At 47.6% G+C, this 27,119-nt stretch overlaps 1 protein-coding gene across 2 annotated transcripts in view; it reads left to right on the top strand.

Moving 5' to 3' along the window:
- EPHB1 (EPH receptor B1) overlaps positions 1-27,119 on the top strand; it is a 414,308-nt gene that overhangs the window by 119,586 nt on the left and 267,603 nt on the right. For both annotated transcript variants that reach the window (XR_003908874.1, XM_029940232.1), the window contains exon 2: positions 3,954-4,018. Coding sequence is in view for 1 of the 2 variants with exons in the window: in XM_029940232.1 (XP_029796092.1) it covers positions 3,954-4,018 (65 nt within the window). In the remaining variant the exon portion in view is untranslated. The remainder of the gene's footprint in view (positions 1-3,953; positions 4,019-27,119) is intronic.

Genomic DNA, 27,119 nt, shown 5'->3' with positions numbered 1-27,119 from the left:
CAGCCCCCACCAGAATGTAATGCCATAATCAGGAGCGCTCTGTGCCAGAAAAGAAACTGCCCTTAATCATATCGAGTGGATGGTTTATGGTTTCATGGTCTTCTGTCTCCACAGCGGGCAAGATGCAGAAAAATGGATTCCTTTTGCTGCAACTTCTGTCCAGTAGGGTGGATGGAAAACATTATTTAGAAATAGTTTCAATTATAGCCCTGGAGCAGGCGACTATGAATATAATGAAGTCTTAGATTATATTAATGGGACTAACAGAACAAACTAGTCCTTGGAAGGAATGAAGGAAATAGGAATGAAGGCTAATTCTTATTTTTGATTCTGGACTCTATTTCCCTTTCTGCCTGTATCCTCTGCCTGTCCATCACTACTTCAAGTTGATCCTGAACTTAAGGCGGGTAATGCATTATTCTGGGGGCTGTTGCAGCTTCTTGGCTTTATGAGCAAGGCCCCCACTCTTACCCCAGTAAGACTACAGTAGAGCCCCTGGAAGCCCAGATCTGCCTGGTAGGTGACACACTGAGGTTTGAAATTATGCCCTTAGGGTGGGAGGCTGTGTGACCTTGCAGAAAGCACTGCATCTTTCTGTGTCCTGGTCACCAACTCTGTCAAATGGGTTCACTGGCTCCTGCTTCAGGGCCACCTGGTGGAGGCATTTTAATCATAGAGATGAATTTCTCCAGAGCCTCATGGAGTATCTTCTGAGAAGTGTGTTATGTAAATTTGGTGTGTCATTATGATCATTATTAGTGCTGTGAGTGGAGTTGAGGGGGAGAGGGAGGGCTGCTTCTGGAAGGGCCCAGCCTCCCCAGCTGTCAGAAGAATCGGAGGAGAAAACAAACTTGAGAAATCTGTGCCAGTGCTTGCCTTCCTTCAGATAAGCATGGTGTGGCTCTAGTGCAAACCCCAGCTCAGACGGGCAAGAAAATACAGCTTACTTTCTCCACCTGATCCCCTCGATTTGCTTTTTGGGCCCCCGTTCCCCTGGAGTGGCAGAAATGTAACTTAGGTTATAGGTAGGCCATCTGGTGCCAAGTTGTGGAGGAAGCTGCCTCACTGGCTCTGTTAGTTCCTGTCCACATTGGCGCCCATTGAGACACCCTGCACCCCATGTGACCCTTGCTTATAGTCCATGCGGGTCACCACTGGGTGGTTCTGAGTTCCCTTCATTAGTCCCGAAGGGACCTAAGGCTCCCTCTGCTCTCCCCAAGCCATGCCAGCCTTGAGGAGTCACTCACTGCTGCATCCTACACTGGAATGAAGGCTGGATGTCCTAGTCCGGTCACCTCCACAGACTCCCACCATCCCTTCTCTGGGCTGGGACACCAGGAGACAAGAGGATAGAGAACCCATTTTCTCAACCAGCACAGCCTCTCACGTATCGCTTCAATTTTCATTTTTTTCCACCAGCCCTTTCATTCCTTCCACCATCCCATATGGGGGTTTCTTCCCAAACCTTTGGTTTATGCCAGGAGTCCTTCTGTTTCTTAAGGGGCCTACCATTTTATTACTGTGCATGCTGCATTCTTATCTCCCATCTTCTGCCTGAAGCAGTGAACACAGAATGGCTGTTCACGTGGGGCATAGGAGTATTCAAGAAAAGAAGGAAACCAAGGAGGGGAAAGCCAAAACTGCTGACATTTACTTCCCCCTCCTCTGTTTGTTGAGCACCTGTGCACTGGGCCTGTTCCTTTGATACATTCCTCGGGGAATTCAGGTGGATAAGACACCCAGCCTACACAGCAGCATGGTGTGAATTTAAAAAGGTGTCCCTCTGGAACAACAGGATGCCCACATGACAAAAACAATTGGGCATTTGATTCATACCTTCCACCTTATGCAAAAATGAACTCAAAATAGATCACAGACCTAGGTGGGAGAAAATAATCCTTGTGACCTTGGGTTAGGCAAGGATTTCTCAGTGTGACACCAGAACATAAAAGAAAAAATTGATAAACTGGATTTCATAAAAATTTACAACTTCTGTTTTTTGAAACACACTGGTAACAGAAAGAACACACAAGCTGCAGAGTGGGAGAAAATATTTACAGAGCATATATCTGCTAGAGCACTTGCATCCAGAATATATAAAGAACTCTCCAAATCAATAATAAGAAATTTAAAAATTATAAAATATTGAACACACTTCACTAAGATATGCCAATGGCAAATAAGCATGTGAAAGGATGTTCAAAATCATTCATCATTAAGGTAATGAAAATTAAAACCACAATGAGCTACTGTTACATACTTGTGACAATGGTCCAAAGTAGAAATGACCCACCATGCCAAGTTGTGAGGATGTGGAGGAACTGGAATGCTCACGCACTCTCATGGATAGTCCCAAACTGGAAACAATAGGTGAACCAGTGGGCAAACTTGGTGTGACCATATGGTGGAGTACTACTCAGCAATAAAAAGGGATGGACTATTGAGGTACACAACATGATCAGTCTTTTTTAAAAAAAGTTTTATTTTTGAGAGAGAGAGATAGCCAGAGCAGGGGAGGGGCAGAGAGAGAGAGGGAGACAGAATCTCATGCAGGCTCCATTCTGTCAGTGCAGAGCCTGATGCACTTCTCGAACTCATGGACCATGACATCGTGACCTTACCCAAAATCAAGAGCCAGATGCTCAATTGCCTTAGCCACGCAGGTGCCCCTACAACTGAATCAGTCTAAAATAGTTATACTAAGTGAAAGAAGCCAGATTAAAAAAATAGTACATGCTATATGATTCCATTTACATAAAATTCTAGAGCATTGCAGTTCTTCAATCTATAAAAAGCAAAATCAGTCATTGCTAAGGACAGTGATAGGGTTGGGGAGGGAAGGAGGGTTTACAAAGGCACAAGGGCACTTCTGGAATGATGGATATGTTTATTATCTTGATTGTGGTGATGGTTTCCTGTGTAAATATAGGTCAGAACTTATCAAATTGTATGCCTTAACTAAGTGCAGTTCATTGTACATCATTTCTACCTCAATAAAACTTCTGAAAAAAATTACAAAAGGCTTTTGGCTTTGCTGATTAGGAACACATGAGCAGACTTTCGGGAACAGTTTCCATTAAGAAGTGAGGGCTGACAGCAGTCAACAATGGACAAAAAAAGAAAAAAGAAAAAGGTACCTTGTTCTCAGGACGTTTTACTGCTATCAGCCAGAAAACTATGCTCATAAATAGTAAGTCTGTGGCCACTCTGTGCCTGGTGATCTTGGTGTGTGCACTGTAGCTACTGGAGCTACACAGCTGGAGTCATAGTGTCTCTTTCCTTTACTGGCCATAGGGATTGATGACTAGGAAGCAGGCCACAGCAATCTGACAGGTGCCATTAGTGTGAGCCCCCAGTAGAGTCTTAGAGAAGGGGGTGACATGTATCTGGGTCCAGGGTCCAAGGGACCTGCAGCGGGGCTGAGTCTTGGGAGAGTGGTTGGGAGCTAGGGGAGTTTATAGGAAATCATTCAAGGATGTCAACTTAGATGCCTAAAAGGGAGGCAGAGGAGAGTGGTGGGGAGAAATGGGTGCAGACAGATGAGGTTGGAGATGCAGCCCAGTGGGAAGGAAGAGGGCAGAAAGACATGGCTCAGGAGGGCCAAAAAGGAAGTAAATTTGGCTACTGAGTTTGCTTGGCCCTAGAAGAACCCATGGAAGGGTATGGTGGGAAGAGGCCATGTCTGGGGGTAAAGTGGCGGGTGGACAAATGACTTGATCCTGCACAGGTGGCTTTTAGTCTTTCAGGGAGAGACCAATGCATGTAGCATCAGGACACCTGAGGTCTGAGCTGGGGCATCCTGACAAACTTCTTCCCTTCTCTGAGCCTTAGGCTTCACACAGGAGCCCACGGCTCCTAACATTGACATAAACATTTAGAAGTAACCTCATGACCATAAGGGCCACTACCTAGCAATCCTTCTGACTCATCAGATTTTCTCTTTTGATCCACAGAAACCTTAATGGACACCAGAACGGCTACCGCAGAGCTGGGCTGGACAGCCAATCCCACGTCAGGGGTGAGTGTCAACCATTCATCCTTCAATCCTGCTGTGCAGTCTAGGGCCTATGGGATGACTGGGGGGAAAAGAGCCTGCCTACAGCAGGACCTCTGTGGGGAGAACACAGGTGTGAACCGCTGTGTTCCCTGCCCATCCACAAAGAGGTAGCACTGAGCATCTTAGGCCTGAGCTGCTCCCTGGTGAGGTGATACAGACCATGTCCTGACACAGTCCTTAAGGGAGCTGGCTCCCAGGTGACTAGAGCTGTGTCTGTGTGGGAACAGGGGCAGTGGCTGACAAGAGCTGGGCACTCAGGCTGGTGGAGCTGGGATAGATGAGAGATCTGTGATGCCCCCAGGGCTACTGAGAGGCAAGGGCATGAGAAACTAGAAGTCAGAAGGGCTGAAGCTCTCTTTCACATGGAATTTGCCTTTGAGAGATGTTCTTGATTCATTTGTTCAGTGTTCATGTCCCTAGAAGATACATGCTAATTGAGATTTGCAGAGTGAATAGGAGTTAAGGAGTTTGACAGGTTGTAGAGTCTGCAAAGATATTTCAAGTAAGAGGAATACTTGACTAGAGGCATGGGGCCATGAAAAGACATGAGAGAGGAGAGTCTGTGTGTCTGGAACATGGCAGAGTGTAGATAGTGCTGAGATGGGGCTGGGGTGTGCGTTGGAATGGGGTATGGTGGCAGAGGACTGTGCCTGTCCTGCTGAGGGAGCATTATGGATTTTATCCTATAGGTAATGGACAGATCTTGGGCAGGACAATCACATGGCCTCACTTGCTGACAGGAATGTAGGGAACAGTTGAGAGAAAGCTGTATTAGGCTCTTCTAGCTATCTTGGGTGGGTGGGAAGAGTGGGATGAAAATGGGATACTTAGAAGGCAGTTGGAGCAAAGCAAAGGAAGACACATTGGCAGCACTGGCAATGGATGGACTACAGGTAGAGAGAGCGAGAGATGGAGGAGGGGAGATGACGTTCAGAAGCCTGGCATGGGTGACTAATCACCAAGGGAGAGGGCTGGAGAGTGAGTGGGCTCTTCATTCCAGCGGGGGGGGGGGGGCCAAGTCAGTGGGAGGACGCCTGTCTCCTTCTCCTGTCTCCTTCCCTGCTTTTGGTGGCCTCTACCCCAGGGCCTCTGTGCACCCTGTGGTGCATATCATGACCAGGCCTATCACCCACTTTTACTGTCGGGACAGTTCAAATAGGCCGTTTGGGTCCTATCAGGCTGTGCATCCTATCCTCCCCAGCTCTCACTGTCCCCTCTCCAGCCCCAACACTTGGAGAAACACACCCTCGGGGATAAAGCATCCCATGCCCTGTAGCAGGAAGGCAAGGATTAGGATTAGGATTAGGCGTTTTCCAAAGCAGTGCCCAGAGCAGGGCCAGTTCTGCCCACACTGACCAAGTCCCAGTCCTGCTGGGAGCACTGTGGACAACTAGGGAAACTCCCCTACTTCTACAAGGGACATTATGTAAAGCCTATGAGGCAGCAACTCTTTATGTTGCTGGATATTAAGAACCTGTCACTCTTTTACAAATTACATTATTGTTTGAAGGCCTGTGTTTTCACAAGGTATCAACATGATTTATGGTTAATTTTCCCCTTGATTTTTGTACATACCACCTGTGTTCTTTAAGCTTCTGCTCTCCTTTCCCAAGGAAGATTGTCCTTTAGGAAAACACTCAAAGTCAAGTGATTCCCTTTAGAGACAGCAGCTGCAGGGCTGCTCTGTGCTTGCCCTCCCACTTGTGAGTAGCCACGGCTAGCTGCCTTCCTCCATGCCCTTCTCTCGAGAAGTTACAGCCAGGTGGCTCTGCTCTTGGTGCTCTGAGCAGCCTCAGAGGCCACCTGGTTTATAGTGAGTGGTGGGAGGGTCACGCTGACCCTCAGCCTGGGTTGAGAGGGAAGAGTAAGGATCATGCTTCCATCCCAAACCTCTCCCCCTCTTCCTCTGTTCTCATCCTGGACAGTTACCCCTGAGCCCTCAGTGGCTCCCAAGTGTTTGTCACTAGCCTATCCTCCATTGGATGCTCATGGGCATGCCAGTCTAAGCCTGGACCTAGCAGAGTTCAACCCTCTACACCTCCCCTACCAGACATGTGGGCTCCATTTTAGTACACTGTAAAGACCAAACACTGGAGCAATTCTTCTTTACCATCTCCTGGCCCAACCACACGGGGAACTTTGCTGCACCCCCGAAAGCACTGGGTCCCCATCACAGGTCCTCTAAGGGCCAGGGAGCTTTCCTCAAAAACAGTTCTCACACTTGCAAATTTTGCATCTTTATGTGTTAGTGTTGGATTAATTTTTATACCCCTAATTCTAGCTCCCCTTGGGCCATACTGTCACCTCCAAGGTAGCTGGGATTCTTCCTATTTGTTCATCATTGGAAACTGGCACCTAATTCACTGCCTGACTCAGCTACTTCCTGAGTTTCTGACTTGGGCAAGTGGGTGGATGATATGGTGCCATTCTCGGAGATGGGAACACAGGAGGAGCAGCAAGCTTGGGCAGGAAGAGGCAGAGTTCAGCATTGGACTTGTTGAGTTTGAAGGGCACCCATGGGGACAAGGCTCTGCCAGCATTTGACTCATGGGCATGGAATCAGAAGACAGGCAGCCTCACTGGGAAGGGAGCCTGGGGTCTCCCAGGGAGAAGAGGTGATGGCTTCAGATGGGTAATCTGCATTGAAGTGTCAAATATAGAAAGAGGAGCTTAGAAAGGAGACTGAGAAGGTATGGCTTAGGAGGCAGAAGAAAACTTAGAGGTCCTCTTACAGGAGCCAAGAATGTGTCAAGGAAAAAGAGGGGACAAAGGTGGCAAATGGTGCTGGGGGCTGGATGGGCTCAGTTACAAGGACCCTATTGGTGACCCATGTGGAAGGTTTCCCAGGGGAGAGGTGAAGAAGCCAAAAAGCAAGAGTTGAAGGTCAGTGGGAGGTGAGAGGATGGAGACAGCACTTTGTGAAGAGGTGGGAGGGCCAAACATGGGGACAGAGGGAATGGGGCTGTGGGCACATTGGCTCTTCAGAAGAAGAGACTCCTGTTGAAATGGCAGGACAGAGATAAGGTGGCTACAGAGAGATGTGGGCACTCAGGTTTTGTGACAGAAGCAGTAAAAAGGAAAATTATTTCAACGTTCTATCTTCTCACTGGGCTTGGAGGCCAGGTTCAGGCCCCAAGGAGTGGGGGCGTCTTGGGCAGCAAGTTTTGGGGGGGAACAGAGCAGGTCTGAAGGTACTGCTGGTGTTGGAGAGGTGGAGAGAGGCTCTTGTCTATAGAAGGAATGTGGCCTAGCTGTGGCCATAGGCTATGTGTCCCTGGCTTCCTGATCTGCAGCCTCCCTTCAGTGGTCTGACCCCATAGGAGGACATAAACTGGTGGCTCGTCCTGAGGTGTGGGTGTGCAAGAACAGTCGGCCTGGAGGGGTAAGGGGCTGAGGACATTGGTGAGAGGAGTTTGGCATCTTGTATCATGGTGTCTACTCAGCAGAAAGAAATGTGATGCCAGGAGGGACTGACCACTGTGACAGAGTGCAGGGTGCCAGATGGAGGTCTCAGTGAGAGTGCAGTAGGACCACATGCTATGGCCTTGAATCAGGGCTTGGATTTAAGACATGCGGGGTGCTTCTGGGTGGTACAGAGGTCCAGGGAGCGAGCTGAGGTCAGGCATTTGAGAAGCCAGGGCCTGGGTGAGTGGCCACATCTTTCTGGGACCTACTGGGGGATGAGACACTCACCACCCCTATCCCCGAAAGGGGGCAGAGGCCTCAGATCCTCTTTGCAGTCGGGATACTGTGCATGCATGCCTAAAATGGAGAAGGGTGGCCTGGCATTGTTCTGGTAGCCTGGGGACCCCAGGGAACTGCGTTTTTCTTGACTAGAAGAAGCCTATTTCTGCCAGGGGGCCCAACTGGCATTCTAATGATCCCTACCCACAGTGCATGCCCTGTGAGGTGGCTCCCCAAAGAGAGGCCATGGGACTTTTCCTTTTATGGGGCTCAGTGGGTATCTTCACCGCTGTGCTTGAGAACCGCCGGTTGTGGGAAGGCATTGGACCGCCCACCCACACTTAGCCCACAGATTGTTTTCAGTTCTGTTGCTGGAAAGTTGATCATAATATTCCATGTCAAACACAAAGTATTTGTGCCCAAATGAAAACTGTTGCTTTATGATCTAATTGCAGCTTTAATTCAAAGCCTTTAGATTTAACCTGAATAGAGGCCACCTGGTGAGTAGAGGGAAAAAGTGACATTTATCCAGTAACAAATGCCAGGGAGGAGCTTAGCTGCCCACCAAAGGGCATCCCGGGGACCTTCACTGGTGACAACTGTGACCTTGGGCTGGCTTCATTTATCTCTCCCAAACCCTTGCTCCCAGCCCTGCTATAAAATCTTCCCTTCACATTTCAGGGCCTCTAGGCAGTGGGGGAGTTCAGGGAGGCTCCATGGTAGACACTCAGTAAGTGGTGGTCTCTATGGCTACACGGTGCTCTCAACAATCTACCCTTGCTTTCTGGATGCTTCCTGGCCCTCCCTACTCTCTTCCTCCCCCCTCCCTTCCTGCATCACTCTCCGCCCCTGTGGTGTCAGCTCTGTGCTCACCCCCTTGGGGGGTCCTCCTGGATCCTTCTCTCCACCAGGGCTCACTAGGTGCTGTCTTCCTGAAACCCAGACGGCTTGGTGCTGACTTCTGACACACTGTCAATCGCTCTGTGAGCTAACCAGATGTTGGTGTGTGGTCTCCCTCACTGACCAGAGGATGGAGCAGTTTTATCTCTATATTCCTGGTGCCCAGCACCAGCCAGGCAGGGGACAGGCTTCAATAAATGTTTGTTGACCAAATAAGTGTGGAAGGTCCAGAGAATTCTTTATACTTCTTGCATCTCTAACCCAGAGTTATGAACGTAGGAGATGTTCAGTTTTGGTGAATTGCAGCCCAATAAAATGCTTGTTTTAGGCCTCTCAACACCCAACTGGTTGTCAATATCTTTTCAAAGAGTTTACTTAGTGATGCAAATGGTGCACCTCTCCTGAAATAAACCTGATAAAGGAGACCAGGACACCTATCTTCTGGAAGGTGCCACTTGCTTTCAGGTGCTGGCTGTGATGGGTTAGAAACCAAGCCTAGGTCCCTCTGTTAGTGAGGCATATTCCACTTGCTTAGTGGAAATCCAGCCCCAGGTGGATTCACTTTCCAGGTGTTTTGCCAGGGCTCGCTGGCTCTGTGCACCTGGGCTGCTCATGGGCTCTGTGTGCATAGGTTTCTGTGTCTGTGGCCTAAGTGTAAACCTCTACTTGAGTTATCTGCAAAGAGTGCTCGCTGGGCTTCCAAACTCCAGCTCTGTCTGCGAAGCCCTTGGGAACCACCTTCTGGCCTGCAACATACTCTGTTCACTATTTTGGTATTGGTGAATCTTTATCATGGGAAGGGGAATTTGATGGAGGCATGATGGAGAAGGACTCCAGAGCCAAGCCTGGTGAGCCTTGATGATGAGCAAGCTGGGTGTGTGCATGCCTGTGCTCCGTGTGTGTGTATGTGTGTAAGTGTGTAAGTGTATATATGTGTGTATGTATGTATATGCCAGTGCACGTATACATGTGTGTATATATGGGCATCTATGTGTATATATGTGTGTGTGTACATATGTGCATCTGTATATATGTGTGTATATTTGTGTCTGTATATGTATATGCATGTGTGTATATGTGTAAATATTCATGTATATGTGTATATATATCGTGTCCATATATGTCTGTATATGTGCATGTGCACATATATGGTCACCTATATACGTGGCTATGTGGTCATTTGTGCAAATATGTATGTATATATTTGCATATATATGTGTGTATATGTATATGTGTGTGAAGTTAAATGAGTTTATTTCATTTCATGCCCCTGTAGGTGATTCCTAAAGGGTTCTGGAAATACCTTAAATGATGGGAGGATTGGACTTAGTGGCTGGGCTCCCAGAGGAGGCCACTGTGAAGGGAACAACACGCATTTGAATGCCTGTGTCTGGTAAATTGACTCACCAGCTCCCAACACTAGATGCATGTCCATGAGAACAGACACACAAGGGCCTTACTGCCACTACTTACTGTCCACATGTGGACCTTCCTGGACAGTTGGCAGTCCCTGGCTGCCTTATCGCTTGCTGTCTGTCTGTCAATCCTCCAAGTACCCCTGCCAGCTGCCCTTATCATGGGAATAAGGAAAGCATGTTCAGGAGAGAAATTCACTCTCATAACACTCCATTCCAAGGCCATGCAAAATCAGTTGAAATGTATCTGTCTGATGGATGAGAAGTTACAGAGGAGCCCTGAAGGCTCCAGGCCTTGGCATCAAATAAACTGGCTCCCTTTCAGCTCTGTAGCTCCCTGGCTGTGTGGTCTTGGGCTGGACATCTAGACTCTGTCAGCCCCGTGGCCCCCCTCTCCTCAGTGGGGCAAGGATGGCACCTCTCCATATATGAAACGAGTCAGTAGAACGTTTTCCTCTGTAAACACTCACAAAGTGTTAGCATAGTACTAGCCCTTCAGAAGGCTGGATTTTCTCTTTTCTTTATTTGATGACTCAATCATGTTAATGAAGACAGAAAAGCCTGAGCTATATTAGACAAATCCAAGAGAAATTTAGCTCTGGGCAAAATGAATTTGTGAATGGAGTTTTATGATATTTGCATTTCAGGCCATACCAGGGGGCAGGCCTGCAAAAGGGGTTGAGATTGGTCATCCTTTCTCAGACAGGTACCACCTCCTGGGACTTGGGAGCCTTTGGCCTGTTCCCTGATTGCTCGTAGCCACACTTTTATTATCAGTCCAGGTTCTCTGGTAGCCAGTGACAGAAAAGCCCAACTCAGTATATTTTTAAATGTTTATTTAATTTTTGAGAGAGAGCGCGTGCGGGGGAGGGGCAGAGAGAGAGGGAGACATAGAATCTGAAGCAGGTTACAGGCTCTGAGCTGTCAGCACAATGCCCGACATGGGGCTTGAACCCATAAACCTTGAGATCATGACCTGAGCTGAAGTCAGACACTTAACCAAATGAATCACTGGGGTGCCCCAAACCCAACTTGGTGTTAAAGGAAATGCCTTGGCTCATGTAATGGAATGGTATAGGGGCTGATGTGGCTTCACATGTGGGCTGCTCCAGAGGCTAAGGATCTCTCTCTCTCTCCCCCTCTCCCTCTCCCCCCACCTCTGCGCATTCTCTTTCTCTCCCCATCTACTTTCTCCTGTCTGCTCTCATGGCGCTGATTCCGTTATGCTGGGTCTCCTCTTGGTCCTAAGTCCAGCTCCTACAACCTTGTTCATTCATATCTCCTGGGGAAGAACACACCCCTCTTCATGGTTCCCGCAGGAGAAGCCCTGGAATTAGCTCTGAATGGGCCTGAGTGGCTTGGCTTGAACCCCATGCGTACCTTCACTAGTCCTGCAGGCAGCAAAGGCCACTGGTCCTCCCAAATTCTGTGCTGTCCTCTGTGTTGTGCTGAACCTACCAGAACCTGGGGATGAAGGGCGAGAGGGAGGAATTCTTCAGAAGGAATTGAGATATAGGTACCAAAGGATGAATAGATGCTAGGTAGGGAAAAATTAAATCTCATAGTGTATCACAGGCTCGAAGTGCATTATAGCCATACACACATGATTCTGCAACAGCCCTGTTTTACAGATGAGGAAATTAAGGCGCAGAATCAGCTGTGATATTACTTCGAGTCACATGGCTAGAAAGTGCCAGTGCTGACATCTCCCCTCCCGCAGGCTGCTCTCCTGCTAACAACCATCCTGTACCTCCTTTCCTAATGAAATGCTGCCCACTTTGGTTTCTTCAGAGGGCCACTCCAGAAGTAACTCCCAGGTCCCCTTGTGGTGGTTTCTCAAACTCAAACTCAGCACAGAAAAGATTTTCTCTTACAGTAGGAGAGATTGGTGATACCCTTTCCCTGAGCTGAAGGAAAGAATATTGCTTTCTTCACCAAGAGAGGCCCCGCCTCCCAGGGAGGAGGCCTCTGACCTCCCTGCTCCCTCCACCCCCTCAGGTAAACCACTGAGATAAGTCAGAGCTCCCCACCCTGGGCCTCCCACCCACTCTTTATCTTTTTCTCCATACCAAAAGGCCTGTAATTAGGAAACATTAGCAGGCTCCAAACAGCTTTCATACCTGAAACATCCTCTGTAATTGCACTCAGCAGTGCTCTTCCCTGGCTATTAATGTCACTTTTATGAAGCAATGAGGAACAAAACACCCAGAGGCACTTAAAACATTTTTTTATATAATATGTGTCTTTTAGGAATGGAAGTTTAAAATCATCTGCCTGACAGAGACAGTGATAGACAAAGGCTTGGGAGCCAAGGAGGTGGGGCCCTGGAGAGAGGAAGGGAGCCCAGAGGTGCTGGGGGGCCCAGGCTACTCTGGGAAGAGTGTGACAGCCGCTGGGCTGGGGACAGCGGGTGCCCAGGGGAGGCGAGGTGAGCCAGAGGAGCAGCAAGGGCTCCGTCTGCCTTGCTTCATCGTCTGTGATAGCTCTCTTAGGGGGCTTTTATGTGAGCGCTTTGAGGGCCAGTGCGGGCATTTAACAGAGAGCTGAAGAGAATGCTACAGATGACCAGTGGCACTGAGTAGAATGGTAATTAATATATTGGTTGCAGAAAGAAATGCGGTATGGCTGTGTATACGTGGGCCGGGGGTGAGGTAGAGGCTGAGTGGGGAGAGATTGAGGGGAGAGGCTTCTTTAGTTTGCTGGATTAAAGAACTTTGGGAGTTGGTGATGGGTCACCAGAACCTTACTGTCTGAGAGATTTATCTTCTTGGAAGGAGCTCACAGGTTCATTCTTCAGCAGAGCAAGAGATGTTTCTGTCTGCAGACTCTGAGAGGGAGCCCCAGAGGTCACCAAGTCCCCCTTCCTCCTTTGTGGAGGCAGGCTTAACTTTTGTTTGCTGGGACAGACAGGTGGTTTTCCTCTTCTCTAAAACTTTCTCCAGAAAGGCAGTGGCCCCCACCACATCCCTTGTTCCAGTGCTCAAGTCTTGTGCCACTGATATGTGAGCCTGAGGACCAACTGCCTGATGGCAGCTCAACTCAGATTGAAAGCAGGAGTCGCTCTCAGGACTATGGAAGGAAACAGGCACAGGACAGAGCTGAGGTGGGTCAGCAGGGGTTCATTGCCCCTAGACAGCCTGAATTCATGGCTCCCTCATATTGGCTGAGGAAATGAAATTAGGGAAAACAAAGCTTTAGAAGGAAAGTGAGACAGAGTTTAGAGGCCTAGCAAAGATGAGTGGGAGGCAAATGGAAGAAGGGAGGGTCAGAGTGGACAGACATGGATGTGGACCCTGAGTCTGGCTATGGAGGGACAAACCTGGCCTCTGTGGGAACCGAGCAGCCTTCTGATGACACCTTTGGCTGTACCTCCCCTTACGGCCAAAAGCATTGGAATAACTTGGCCCAAACCCCAGTGTGTAATAACAGTCTCCTGTTATTCGCAGTTTAATTTCCATGGTTTTAGGTACTCAGAGTCAACGGTGGTCTGGAAGCAGATGATCCCCCTTCTGACGTAGCATTAGAAGGTCAGTAGTAGCCTAGCCTCACGCTTTGTCTCAGTGCCTGCGTCATGCATCGCACTCCGTCTCCTCATGGAGACATTTTATCATCGCCCAACACCAGCAGGGCGAGCACAGTATAGTAAGCTATGTGGAGAGAGACCACATTCACATAGGTTTTATTACAGTAGATTAATATAACAGTTCTCTTTTATTATCAGTTTTTTGTGCTAACAACATTTATAAATTTATAATTTAACATTTATAATTTATATTTAATTTTTAAATCAAACCTTGTCCTTGGTCTGTATGCCTAGGAGAAAACAATATGGGGTTCGGTACTATTTGCAGTTTCAGTCCCCTGCTGGAGGTGCTGGAACATGTCCCCTGTAGATAAGGGGACTGCTGTACTTCTGGAAGTATAAAGGAGCAGGCCCAGCATTTGGAATCTGATGTCCTGGGCTTATTTCCATTTTCTTTCACGTTCTTTAACTTCTCTGAGCCCATTTTCTTCCCCATCACATGGGTAATGTGACATTTCATTTATATAGTGGATGGCAGGATTAAATAGTTTTTGCCTTCTTTGTAAACTCTGAAGCTCAGTCAGTACCCCTTGCCCTGACTAGTACTAGTAGTTGGAGTAACTCTTGTGTGAGGGACTTAACTTGAATGCAGTTGGGGGCAGGGGGTAGTGGGTTGGTGGGGGATGGGGTGGGCCCTGAGATACAAGTGCAGCATTCTAGCATTTCTGTTAGGTTATGGCTCTTGCATGAATGCCTTGTTATTAACAACAGTACACCTTGTTATTAATAACAATGCTATTATTAATAATAGTGAAAAGCACTGCTACTGCTAGTCACCATAATTAAGTACCAGCTGCATACCAGGCGCTGAAAATTACTTGTATGACCTTACTGAGTTTTCACCAGGACGCTGCAAGCCAGGTGGTATTTCTCCCATTTTACAGAGCAGACATTGAGGCTGTAGGCAATTATCCAGACTCATAGGAGTGCTTAGGGGTTTTGCTGAGACTGACTCCAGGCCAATCTGGACATAAAGCTTACTCTTTTTTTTTTTTTTAATGTTTATTTATTTATTTTGTGAGACAGAATGAGAGAATGAGAGAATCCCAAGCAGGCTCCACGCTCTCAGCAGGGAGCCCAACATGGGGGATTGATCTCAGGAACTGTGAGATCATGACCTAAGCTGACATCAAGATGCTCAACTGACTGAGCCACCAGGTACTCCCACAACGCTTAGTTTATTCTTGTACCTCTGCTTCTGAAGACATGTGAGGAAGGGATCTCAGAGTCATTTATCATTGAGAAACTAGAAAATAGAGGTGAGGAGAGGCAAAAGTTTCCTTGTTTTCTACAAAGGGTAAGGGTAGGTTTGAAAGCCATGTGCTAGTGAGTAGTGCACATCTTAAGCACCCCATGAATTTTTAAGTGTTTATTTTTGAGAGAGAGATCACCAGCAGAGGAGGTGCAGGAAGAAAGGGGGACAGGGTTTCCAAAGTGGGCTCTGTGCTAACAGCAGGGAGCCAGATGTGGGACTCAAACTCATGAACCATGAAATCATGACATGAGCTGGAGTCGGACGCTCAACTGACAGAGCCACCCAGGTCTCTCCCTTCCATGAATTCTTTTGTAAAGCAGCCTGTACAGGAAGAGGTGAAACAGATGCTTTAGAAGCTTTGTGACATGTGGGGCTTGGGGGCAGGGAGCAGTAGGTCCAGGAAGACCTGGAAGGGGACCAGGTAATGGCTGGTGGGGATCTGGAGGAGGGCACAGGTTGTCCTTGGGGATGGCTGGCTCCAGGCAGGGATGGAGGAGTCTGGGGCTCAGCTTCTACCCCCAGATCTTGGTGAATGTTCAGGAAGTGAGGACTCGTAGGAAGGGAGACACATGAGGGGATGGGCCCTGGTGATGCTTTGTTTCATCCAGTGGCCTCATTGGCACTTCTGTAGAAGCAGCCCTTACTCCCCTTGAGGTGCTCTTCTGCTGCTCTCATGGTGGGGAGTTCTAGCCATGGCACATCCTCACCTCCATGGACACTATCCCAGTCACCACTCTGGTGGTGTCAGGCATGTCCAACACATTCCCCAGTGTCACAAAGGACAGCCAACCTGAAAGATGTTGGAGTCAAGATTTAAACTTGTAGATGGAGAGCTCTGCTGTCAAACTAACATGGTTGATGGTAATGGGCTGCATTTGTAGTTACGTGTGAACAGTTCATTATGCAGCAAACAAGCCCTAGGGTGACCCAGGTGGGCAGTGCCTCAGGTGGTGGGGACTTGCTGTGGCTGGTCACGTATTTGTGGGGACTGACCACAGGATGCAGAAGCAGGAGAGGGCAGACTGAGCTGGTGGTATTTGGACTAATCCAAGGCACAGGTGATGGTGGTCCCACTGTGTGCTGTGCTGGCCGGAGCACATCTGCCACAGTGGGCTCATTCTGGGAGCTGAGTTTTAAAAGAAATATTGGAAAATCTGGAGCATGCCTAGTACAGGGTGACCAGAATGTTTGTGGACCTGGGAAACCTCAGCCCAAAGACAATCTGTAGCAAAGTCTGGGAGGCAAAGGAGTGAGATCAAAGTCCTCCCCAGGCTTCCCAGAACCACACTCAAGCAGCATCAGTCCCAGGGAAAAAAATCCCCAGAAGTGGGTTCCACACAGTGACCACATTCTCACAATCGGGAGACAGTAGGCAGGATAGAGGACAGTGTGTTCTCTTTCCAGGCTTGATTTGACTCTATTGCATGCTGAAAATGGGAATTCTCCCCCACCCTGAAAATGGAATGAAGCCAAGAACTTTAGGAAGGCCAGCCTCTTCCTCCCCCCATGGCTTACTCTCTTGTTTCTGGGACAGCTCCAGCTGGCCACAGCCAGCCTGGCCCTCATGCAGTCAAACCTCTGTACACTCATGTAATGAGGAGCCCATTCCCCCAGCCTCTAACCCAGTGTGGGGACCTGGCTCCAGCCCTGCCTCTGGCTTCCCGCCTCCGGCCTCCGCTGTGAGTTCTGAGTAGAGATCCTCCAAACTGCAGGGAAAAGTCATCAGTTTCTTCCAGTGGTAACTCTGTTTCTAGGCTGTGGAACCCAGATCTGGGCGGAGCAGGATTAGGCAGCTGGGGCCTGGGGCCCTGCAGCTCCCGCCCCTGCCTTGTTCGACAAGGCCTTGTTGGACAGCAGGGAGGACCACATTCAATCGACAGCTTAAGATAATCACATGTGTGAGGCACTGGGATAATGACAGCTGAATACCCTGCCACGGTTGCCATAGTGACCAGCCAAGCACTGGTTCCCTCCTTTTTTTTTTCTTTCTTGTTTTCTGGGCCTCCTTGTTATAGGGCTGGCTGGTGGGGTGGGGGTGAGTTTGGGAAATGGGAAAGAGGAGGAAAGGGGGAGGGGAGCCCCAAGAGGGACAGCCCATTATACTCTCTTTAAATACCCCAGCTGGAGGTGTTTTAAATCCCAACAGAGACAGAGAGAAACAGTGTCTTAATCCCTAGCTCCCTGTGAATTATTGAAAGGGATCTTGTCAGAAGGATGAATTTGTCACTGTTGCAGTGTCAACAGCAGCAGCAGCAGCTGTCATAATGGCTGAGGACCGCACTCCAGGCAGAGCCTGGTACGAAATGCTGCTGCCTGGTGGAAGTTCCAGTGGCCTGGGGGCTGTGGACAAGGAGCCCCCTCCCAAGGCACAAGCCTGCAGTGTTTCTCCTGGCGTGCTGGCAGAGACTGGGGTGTGAAATGTGCCAGGATGCAAAGAGATGCATGCCATCTGGACCTTGGGCCCAGCCAGCCTCGCTCTCTCTTGGTGTGGTTCCCACAGCCCATAGCCGTGAGATCTCTGAGCAGTGAGAGGCACTCACCCTGGCTGGGAGGCTGTAGAGCCAACCAGTGCACCTGAGACGGTTGGTGGGTAGGCATACCCAAGGGAGGGCACACAGCCGTCACTGGGCCCCACAGCCAGCACACCCAGCTACACACCAGCACATACATACATCTGCATGTGTGCACACGGCGAAGATGATGTACAGGAATAAAAAACCAGACAGGAAAGAGTCCTACATAATACATAGCAGAGAAGGACAAACAGGACTTTTAAGGAAAAAGAACAGAACTGTACTCAGAGAGAGGCTAAGTATGTGTCTCTGGAGGGCTGATACCCATAACTGACTTGCAGGGATCTCTTACTCAGATTTAAGTACTTTTTGTGAATTGTCATATTTAATCCTCACAGCCATCTCATGAGGTAGGTGCTATTCGTGTCCCCTGATAGAGGAGCAGCCGAGGCTAAGAGACTTGCCTATGGTCACACAGCTGGGCTTAGCTGACTCCAGAGTCTGTGAAATTGAACTCTTGTGCTAAACCAGGGTTCACACTGACTTCTGGGGTCCAGTGTTAGCCACGGTGACAGCAGTGCTTCTTAATTCCAACTCTTTTTTGGTAAGCAAAGATATCTCCACAGGGACCCAGATGTGTTCCACTTAAGGCTGATTCTCCTGCTTCCGACTCAAGACAATATTTCTTACACTTTACGATCTAAGTTTTTAAATGGATTTTGTAGAGACTCTTAGAGCCTGTGTTGGAAACAATGAGTATGTTTTCTATATTCTCATTATTTCCCTACCTAACTGGGTCCCTCTCCCTACTCCCAGTGCTCTTCTGCATGGCAGAAAGCAAGTAAACCCTTGAGGGAACGCATGGCTTTGTACCACTGCAGTATGAAAGCCTTTCCAGGCAGTCCCTGCCTCACGGTAGCCAGTCCACTTCCAGGGGACACCACATGGAGCCATAGTAATGAGTGGAGGGCGGTTATTGTCCTCCCAGCCCAGAACATCTGGGAGGTGAATTAAGCCTGTTGGGAGGTAAGCTGGTGCTCGCGGCCCTCAGGTAGGTCATTGAGTAAATAGCTGTCTTGGTTGGTTGGTGTACTAAATGGTAGATCCCTCAGGGCTTGTAGGGATTTATGCCCCATGGACCACATTTTATATTTTAATTAGCCCTCTAGCTTGTCTAATATCCCAGCTCTTTCAGGCCTAGTCTACTGTCTCTACAGGAGCCGCATCCTTGAGGTCCAAGCTGATGGGTGGCAGCTCCAGCCCAGGGCTAGAGGTCTGCGGGCCTGAAGATTCGGTGACCTCCTGTGGGCTCTGTGAAGTTATGCGCTGTCTGGTCCCAGTGCGATTCCTGCTCAGAGAGGCAGCCGTCTCTAACTGGGGTCCAAAAGTGGGTCTTTGGGTTTCCTCTGACGGGGCATTGACAGACAAGTTCCATGTGGTTCCATGGGGCATGTTGGCATCAACTCTGCAAAATGACAGGCTCCCTCAAACAGCAGTCCGTGCCCCAATACAGACTGCTGAATGGGACCAAAACCTATGTGCAATGTCAAATTTCCTCTCCTTGTGGTTTGAGCTGGTAGCTGATTGTGCCTGGTTGAGAGAAGGGAGTCCATACTGAAACCTGCCCAGAAGATTCCAGGAGGGGCAAGATAGGAGGCCACTGACTGTATAGGGAGGCAGATTTTGGCCCTTTAGTCCTGGCATTCTGCTGACCAGAGGTGGGATTATTTATCCAAGGTGGAGGAGACAATTTCCACACCCTGGGATGTGTCAGTGGGAGGTGGATCCTGAGGGTAACATAACAATGGTGATGCTGCTGCTGATAGTAGGAACGATAATTGATACTTAGTGAATGGAGGAAATTTGCAGGCATAGTGCAAGATGAATTTCTTACATTATCTTTCAGTCCTCATGGCACTCACCAAGATGAATAGTCTTTGCATATGAGGAAACTAAAACTCAGAAAGTCCTCCAAGGTCACAGAGCTGTAAACAGGCAGGGGTGGGGCCCATTTGGCCTCTGGCAACCTCTGTTGCCTTACCTCCTTCCTTTTCCCTTTGCACCATGCCATTAGGCAGCCACCCTGGCTTCGAGGCTTTCCTGGCAATGTGCTAGGCACACTCCTGCTTCAGAGAGTTCATTCCTCTTCTCTGAGCCTGGAATGTCCCCACCCAGTGTGACCTACAGGCTGGTGGCTCCTGTGTGTCATCTAGATCTCTGTTAAAAGGGGACCTTCCCTGATGACCCCACGACCAGCTGTCACTCTGTCCTGTTACCTGTTTCTCAAGAGTATTTGACACTGTCTGACTTTATATTATTCACTTGTCAGCTTGTTCATTGTCTGGTTTGCTCTGTTAGAATATGAGGCCCACGGGGGCGGGGACTTTGCCTCTGGCTCACTGCTAGGCCACCAAAACCCAGAACACTGCTTGGGGATGTAGTAGATGCTCAATTCTTTATTTAAAAAGTGAGTTAAATTAGCTGAGCTTCATATAAATCACAATAGCTAGGGTCTTGTTAGACTAATAGAGGCCAAAAGGCTAACTTCAATTATATTTTCCTCCTAAAGAGCAGTATCCAGAGGAAGTGTCCTTTTCTGGCCAACCCTGAGGGAAATGGCTTATTCGGGGCAGTTCGTAGAATGCAGCACTCTGGTAGCGATGGACATTCAGGAGGGGCAGGGTCTACACAGGAATGTCTCCGCAGTCCAGGGAGTGGCCAGCTATCACAGATCTTTCCAGAATTCCCTACTTGGAACTCGTCAGAGGTGTATAGTGGAATCAGCTTGCTTCTCTTAAGTTCATTTTATAGTGGCTCTTCATTTTTAAGTAAGAAATATTTCTTAGCTTGTTCGTTCATCGGACTCCTCAGATTTGGCTCCAAATGACTTTTGCCTGTTTCTAAAATCCAAATTCACTCTTGGAGGATAACAAATGTGTTAGAGTTTCTGACGGTTATTCTAGAAGACAGTGTGGATGAACAGGTAGAAGAATTCATGGCAGTGCTTTTGAAGGGGAACAGCCTGTTTCTCTCTCTCTCTCTCTCTCTCTCTCTCTCTCTCTCTCTCTCTCTCACACACACACACACACACACACACACACACACACACACACACACAGCCAGACAGCAGATAGTCAATATACACCCAGTATGCACAGTTCAAATGTCATCAGGGGCTGCTGGCTACTCGAGCATAGACCTGCAAGATCTGACTTCCAGCAAGCAAGTGTAACAAACCTAGATTTTGGAGGAACCTAGAGGTGTCTTTCTCATACATCAAAGTCATGGTCTCAAAGCCTGAACAAGTACTTTCTAATGGATGTCATTGTTTTCTTTACTATGCTTATCTCAAGGACAGGTGGTCCATTTGCATTAATAATGGAGCCTTTTCAAAGGCTGTTAATATTCTGCTAGGTGTGCAAAGCTGCTTTGTTTCTTCTCCTCCCAGGAACAAGGTAGCCTGGTGTCACCTGTAGTAAGTCTCCAGCAAAAGATCAGGGGCTAAAGAGGCAGAGAAGTTAAGGAATAGAGCAGGCCCTTGTTCATTCCCTCAGTCTTTCAGTATTTATTTATGTATTTGTGTATTTATTTGTTTATAAATGTTTATTTTTGAGAGAGCGCGAGGGAGGGGCAGAGAGAAAAGACAGAGGATCTGAAGCAGGTTCTGCAGTGTCAGCAAGGAACCTGATGTGGGGATTGAACCCACAAAACATGAGATCATGACCCAAGCTGAAATCAGATGCTTAATAACACGCTGGGCCACCCAGGTGCCTCCTTCCAGTATTTACTGGGTGCTGGGCACTGGGACTGTGGAGAAGCAAACCCAGGGGGAAGATGGATTTGTGTTTTAACAATCTCACTGAGGCAGGGGAGTGAAAGGAATGACTGGCAGAGTGACGAGAAAAAGGAGGGAGGTCAGTGGGGAGAGGGACAGACTTCATGGATGTGCTGTGGAGGAGAAGGGAGACATGGGTTTGGTGCCTAAACCCTGGGATGGGAAACAGAATGGAGAAGGCAGAGTCCAGAGTGCTTCCTGGACATCTGGCACAGGAGCTGGCTGGTCATGGTGCCACCCCTGTGCAGGAGGACCGCAGAGAGCACAGGTGAGCACAAGGTACTCGTCAGGATGTGTCCAGCAGGCAGCTGGGGAAGAGTCTGGGCACTGGGGAGAGCTTGAGTTTGGTGACATACCCTGTGGTGGTTGCCTTGTGTGTGGGCTACATCTCCCAGGGTAAATAGTAAAAGAAGAAGGGTTCCCTGAGAAACCAGTGGATTTCACTGTTTCCAGACATTACTGAATAAAAATGCAGTTGTGTCATATCAGTGGTACAAAGCTGAAAACGTGGAATTGCTTTGCTTGTCGAAATCAACTAGTAAATTAGTCAAAACATAATTCCCTGTCCTCAAGGAGCTCACAGCCTGGTTGCAGAATCCAAATCCATACACAAAGCAATTAATGAATAGTTCAGAATCTTGTACTATGAAATGCTAAATTATGTGGAATAAGCTCATTCATGCTGGAAGCAGTTGGAAAATGGTAATTGAATACAAGCTAGGAAGGCCTCCTGGAGGAAAGAATACCCAAGCCCCCTCCCAGAAGGGAGCTACACAGAGAGCTTGGCTCTGCCCCCCATCAGCTGCCTGGCTTCAGGCCAACTATTGAATGTGTCTGGGCTTCAGTGTGCCCATTTGTCAACAAATGGTTTTGGTCAGCATGATCTACAGTGGTTTCCAGCTAGATCTGTGATTCTCTGGTTCTGTGTCTTGGAGGAATTGAGATGGGATGAAGGTGGGAGAACCGTGTTAAGGCCAGTCAGAGCATCCACACAACATCAAGAGACAGGGATGGGCACCGTCTCAGTGTGTAGATAGAGAGGACCTGGCCCTGCTTTGAACCCTTGCCATCTCTTGCCCGGTCTGTTGTCATTACTTTCTGACAAACAGCATGCCAGGGCATAAGTCCAGGCATTAAGTAATGCCAGCCCTAACGCATGGTCGTGGGAATGCAAGAGAGAGGCCAAATAAGAGGAACATTGTTCTGGAAGAAATGGCAAATTATGGTGACAAAGTGGGTATGTGTTGGACATGGAGGGTGCTTGTGGCCTGATACCTGGCTGACTCCAGGCCAGAAAATTAAGTGGTCCTTGAACAGGGTCCTGGGCCCAAGATTCTGATCCCATCTTGGGACCACCCTTGTGATCCTACTCAGGCTCCTAGCATCAGGGGTAGGGAATCCACTTTTTTGGCCGCGTGTATCTCTAGATGCCATCTTTGCCTCAACTTAGACATCACTTGTTCATCCATAAGCCAATGTGGCCAGACACATACCAGTCACTTGGGATATGGGGAAAAAGGAGTGAGAAGAGTATCCCTGGCTCACTGGGTAGGACAAACGGGGGCTTCTTGTTGGAATGAGCATGGCTTTTGTGGAGAAAATAGACCAAACCAGCATTGTTGGAGTGTAGAGGTGGAGGCTGGACTAGATAACAAACAAGGTTTTTTTTTTTTTTTTTTAAACCTAAATTGAAGTATTAGTTACATGTAAAATATATTTGTTTGAATTCTGTAGTTCAGTAATTTTAGTTAAGTTTACAGAATTGTGTAATTATTACTGCAGTCACATTTTAGAACATTTCCATCACCTCTCAAAAAAGATTCTTCATGCCCATTTGCAGTTACTCCCCATTCCCATCTCCAGTGCCAGGGAAATACAGATACTAATACTTTTCTATTTATAGATTTGCCTTTTCTGGACAGTTATGTATATGGAAGCATGCAACTTATGGTCTCGAGTCGAGTTTCTTTTCAGTTAGCACCATGTTTTAGAGGTTTGTCCATGTTGTTGCATGTACCAGCACTTCATTCTTTTTTTGTTCTGAATAGTATTCCATTGTATGGCCACATCACATTTTGTTTATGTGTTCACCAGTTGATGGACATTAACAAAGGGTCTTGCGTGCCATATTGAAGTCCAGTTGAGAGCTCCAAGAAGGGAACATTTAAGTCAGATTGGCATGTAGCATTGCAAATCTTACTCCACAAACAAAGATGCACAAGAAATGTCCTAGCCTTATTGTCTTTCAGTGAAATTATTTCAAACTCTGAGCTTCTCCTATCCTACTGGTTGGTGAGAATTTCAGTCTCAACTAATGGTTCTTTCCACTGTGCTTGTGTAGAGGTCCCGCTCAGAGCAAATCTGAGAAGGCTGCTACTTTCTCCATAGGCCCACAGTCCTCTGAGGCCTGGCCACTTCCATGTGTCCTGGGCATGAATAAAACTCTGGAGGTGATGGTGGCTGCAGGCACTAACTGTTCATACCTAATTTTACATATATATAAAAGTGTACCTGGGGCTTTACCCTAGAAGTGAATGGCTGGGTCAAAGGGTAGAGAGAGCTATAATTTTAATAAATAAAACCACAATTTTTATAGAGGTTGTACCAATTTGCCCTTCATCTAGCTACATATGAGAATGATTACTTTCCACACCCCCTCAGCACCCCCTCAAATTTCTGTCTGACCCCCCCCCAAAGTATCACAACATGGTTAATTACCATTTTGGTTATATTGAATGATGTTCAATATCTCTTCACATATTTATGCGCTATCCTTTTTAATAAAGAGTTCATATCCCTTGCCTGTTTTGTATTTTATTATTGATATATAGATTACCTTTATATTCAGGGGAAATTAATGCTTCATCGGTGATAGAGCACAAGTGGTTTCTTCCCAGCATATTTCCTTTTGTTTTTTCTTTTGATTTTACTTTTGGCCATTTCTGTTATGTCACTTAAGAAAAAACTTTATAGAGCTGAACTGATCAATCTGTTCATTTGTGGCTTCTGAGTTTCATGTCATAATTACTATACATATATTATCTCTAGGGTTTCTTTTAGTATTTTTCTGGTTTCACATTTAATGTTTAAATCTTTGAATCACTGGGAATTTATCCTGGAACGAGCTATGGATGCAAAACTATGTTTTTTTCCCAGATGGATACTCAGTTATCACAGTGATTTTTTTTTTTAAATCATGTACCATGTGGCCAACATTTGAAATGTTGAGAGAAATTGTTGATGTGACTTCTAAAAGATTCCACCAGTTACACTGTTACCAGTAGACTTGCGAGTACCCTTTGCTTCAGATTCTTACCAAGGCTTGTTATTTTATCTTTTTAATTGTTTGCCAAGCTGATAAGCACATCATGGTGCTTTGTTCTCATTTAGTAGGAAAAGATAATCCTAGAAAGGAACACAGAAGGCAGGATGTCAGATGCCTAGAAGGGAGAGGCTGAGAAGCTGCCACTGAACAGAGACCTTTAGGAAATCCGCTTGGGGACAGGCAGTGAGAGTGTGTCCCAGGGACCAGGGCTGTTGCAGGCCTTGAGTGAAAGAGTCTGAGTTCTGCATATCCGCAGGGTAGGACACCACTCTTGTAAGGAGCTGGGAGCAGTGTGCCCCAGGGACACAACATAGCTTAAAGCTATGTGTGAAAGAGTGTTAAGGGATGCACAAGCCTTGGGCTGGGTCAAGTCTCTTTCTGTCCTTCACCCCACACTTGGCTCAAGAAAACCTACCCCAGGATATCTTTTCCTGGGGAAAAGACTAGTTACCAGTGGCCTAGTCCAATCTACCGTCCTCTGTTGCCTGTACCATCATATTGTATCCAGTTGTCCCCACCATGCATTGGGGGTGGCCCTCCAACCCAATCTCTACTTGACACCAGATAAATCTTTTAAGAACTCAGCTCTGATCACCTGTACTTTTCCTCACTAAAACTCATCAATGACTTCCAGTTACCCTCAGGATGAAATTCTGAGTTTTTGACCTGCATCTTGAGCTTTTTATGACCTTTCTATCATGCATGCAGCATTACTCAGTGGTGCCAGGCCACATTTTCCCACCACATGGCCTTTGCACTTGCTGTTCCTGGACCTAGATGCCCCACTCCTTTTCTGTCCCTCTTGGCCCCAGCAAGCACACACTTTTCCTGACTATCTTCTATCCATCCCCTCTCAGTTTGGACGTTCTTCCCTGACACTCCTCTCTGTTTCAGGTACACCCCCTCTCTAGGCACCCTGTAATTTTCCCTCACAGCAGCTAACACAATTGTAATTATTTAGTTATTTTAATCACCGTTTGTCTCATTTCTGTTTCTCTCACTAGATTATAAGCATCATACTGTTGTATCCCCAGTGGTTAATAGAATGCCTGGCATAAAGTTGGCATTCAGTAAATATTTTTTTTCATTGATGAATGAATGAGGTATAACTAAAGCAATGAGGCTGATTCCAAATATGACAAACAAATCACAGTGTTTGTCCCTCCCTGCTGGGAATGCCGTTCCACCCTACTCTCCGTTTGCCAAAATAATTCTCTTTCTGCAAGGCCCGGGTCCTAATTGCTGCTTGCCCAGACCTTCTCTAGCCCACTCTGTAAGCGTATTCTTCCAACCCCTGTCATACCTGCTGACAGGAGAATGAAAGAGAGAAAGAGAGGAGTGTGAGGCTCTGTGATGGCCTTTCCCCAAACAACAGGGAAGGTATTTTTCTTGCTCTCAATTTCTCTCTACTCTTTTCCTTTGAATATACAGCTGTATTCCTCCTAATTTGCTTTGATCGCTCCCTTAGAAGCTGTCATGGCATCAATTAAATCTGTGTAGATTTTATGACTTGAGGTCACCCAGTATGATTCCTCATTTTACAGATGAGAAAACTGAGGCCCAGAGAGGTTAATGTTTGAAACGATTACCTCTGTTGGGTCTTATAATACTAATCAGTGTCATTTTCTAAGATAAATGTTCTCAATATCCCAGCTCCGCAAGAGTATAAATGCCTCATTCTGTCTATTTAAGACCTGCTGGTGGTGACAGTCTCAGTGCTGAGGTGAGCCCTGAAAGGCGGGCTTCCTGTCCTGCTCCCATACAGTGAAGCCACAGTAGTCTTGAGTGGGTCAACGACTCTGACTGGGACAGGTCCCTGCCCTAAACAGGGCCACAGGCTTCACCTGTGCATTGACAAAGAGGCCCTGTGTTCGTGCTGAGACTTCACACAGGCCAACTGAAGTCATGGGCTAGGAGTCTGCTGTGTTTAAGCACCTACAGAACAGCCAAAGAAAACTGTCCTTCCTTCAGAAGTCACGTAGGGTCAACTGGGGAAGTGTTATTTCAAAACGGCCATGAAAGGGAGAGAGGTCTGAAAATTGAAACTAAAATAGCTGTCAGCGACTTCTCTAATATATTTGCTTCTGGTTCCAAAAACCCAGGCAAGCAGAACATAACTTTAGCAAACACATTTAAATAGAACATTACACAATCTTTAAGAGGAATAAAAAGTGGTTCCTTGACATCTAGAGAATCGATAAGAAATTAAGCAAAGTCCAGGTGATGTTTGGCAATGTGAAAGGATCTGGAATGAGCTCACCAAGGACTCCAGGCTGAGGAAAGGACTGACTCCTGGGGGTGCTGGAAAAGGATAGATAGGGGGGAATGGCCTTGGACAGGTTGCTACTCAGGTGCCTTGGTGGCAGGGCCCTGGGCAGCATGAGTGGCTGTGAAGTCACTCTGTAGGCCTGGGTGAGCAGGGCCAGCTCTCCGTGTGCCTGTTTGTTCTACACACCATGCCTGTCTTCACATGCTCTGGCACAAGCTTGAAGGGCAGCCTTGTTTTCCTGCTCCTACAGGGGGCTTAATTCTGTGCAAGAAGCAACTGTATG

This window comes from Suricata suricatta, chromosome 5 (assembly GCF_006229205.1).
Source record: "Suricata suricatta isolate VVHF042 chromosome 5, meerkat_22Aug2017_6uvM2_HiC, whole genome shotgun sequence".
Lineage (NCBI taxonomy): Eukaryota > Metazoa > Chordata > Mammalia > Carnivora > Herpestidae > Suricata > Suricata suricatta.
The sequence above is the reverse complement of the archived record's forward strand: the minus strand, read 5'-3'. Positions and strand labels throughout refer to the sequence as shown.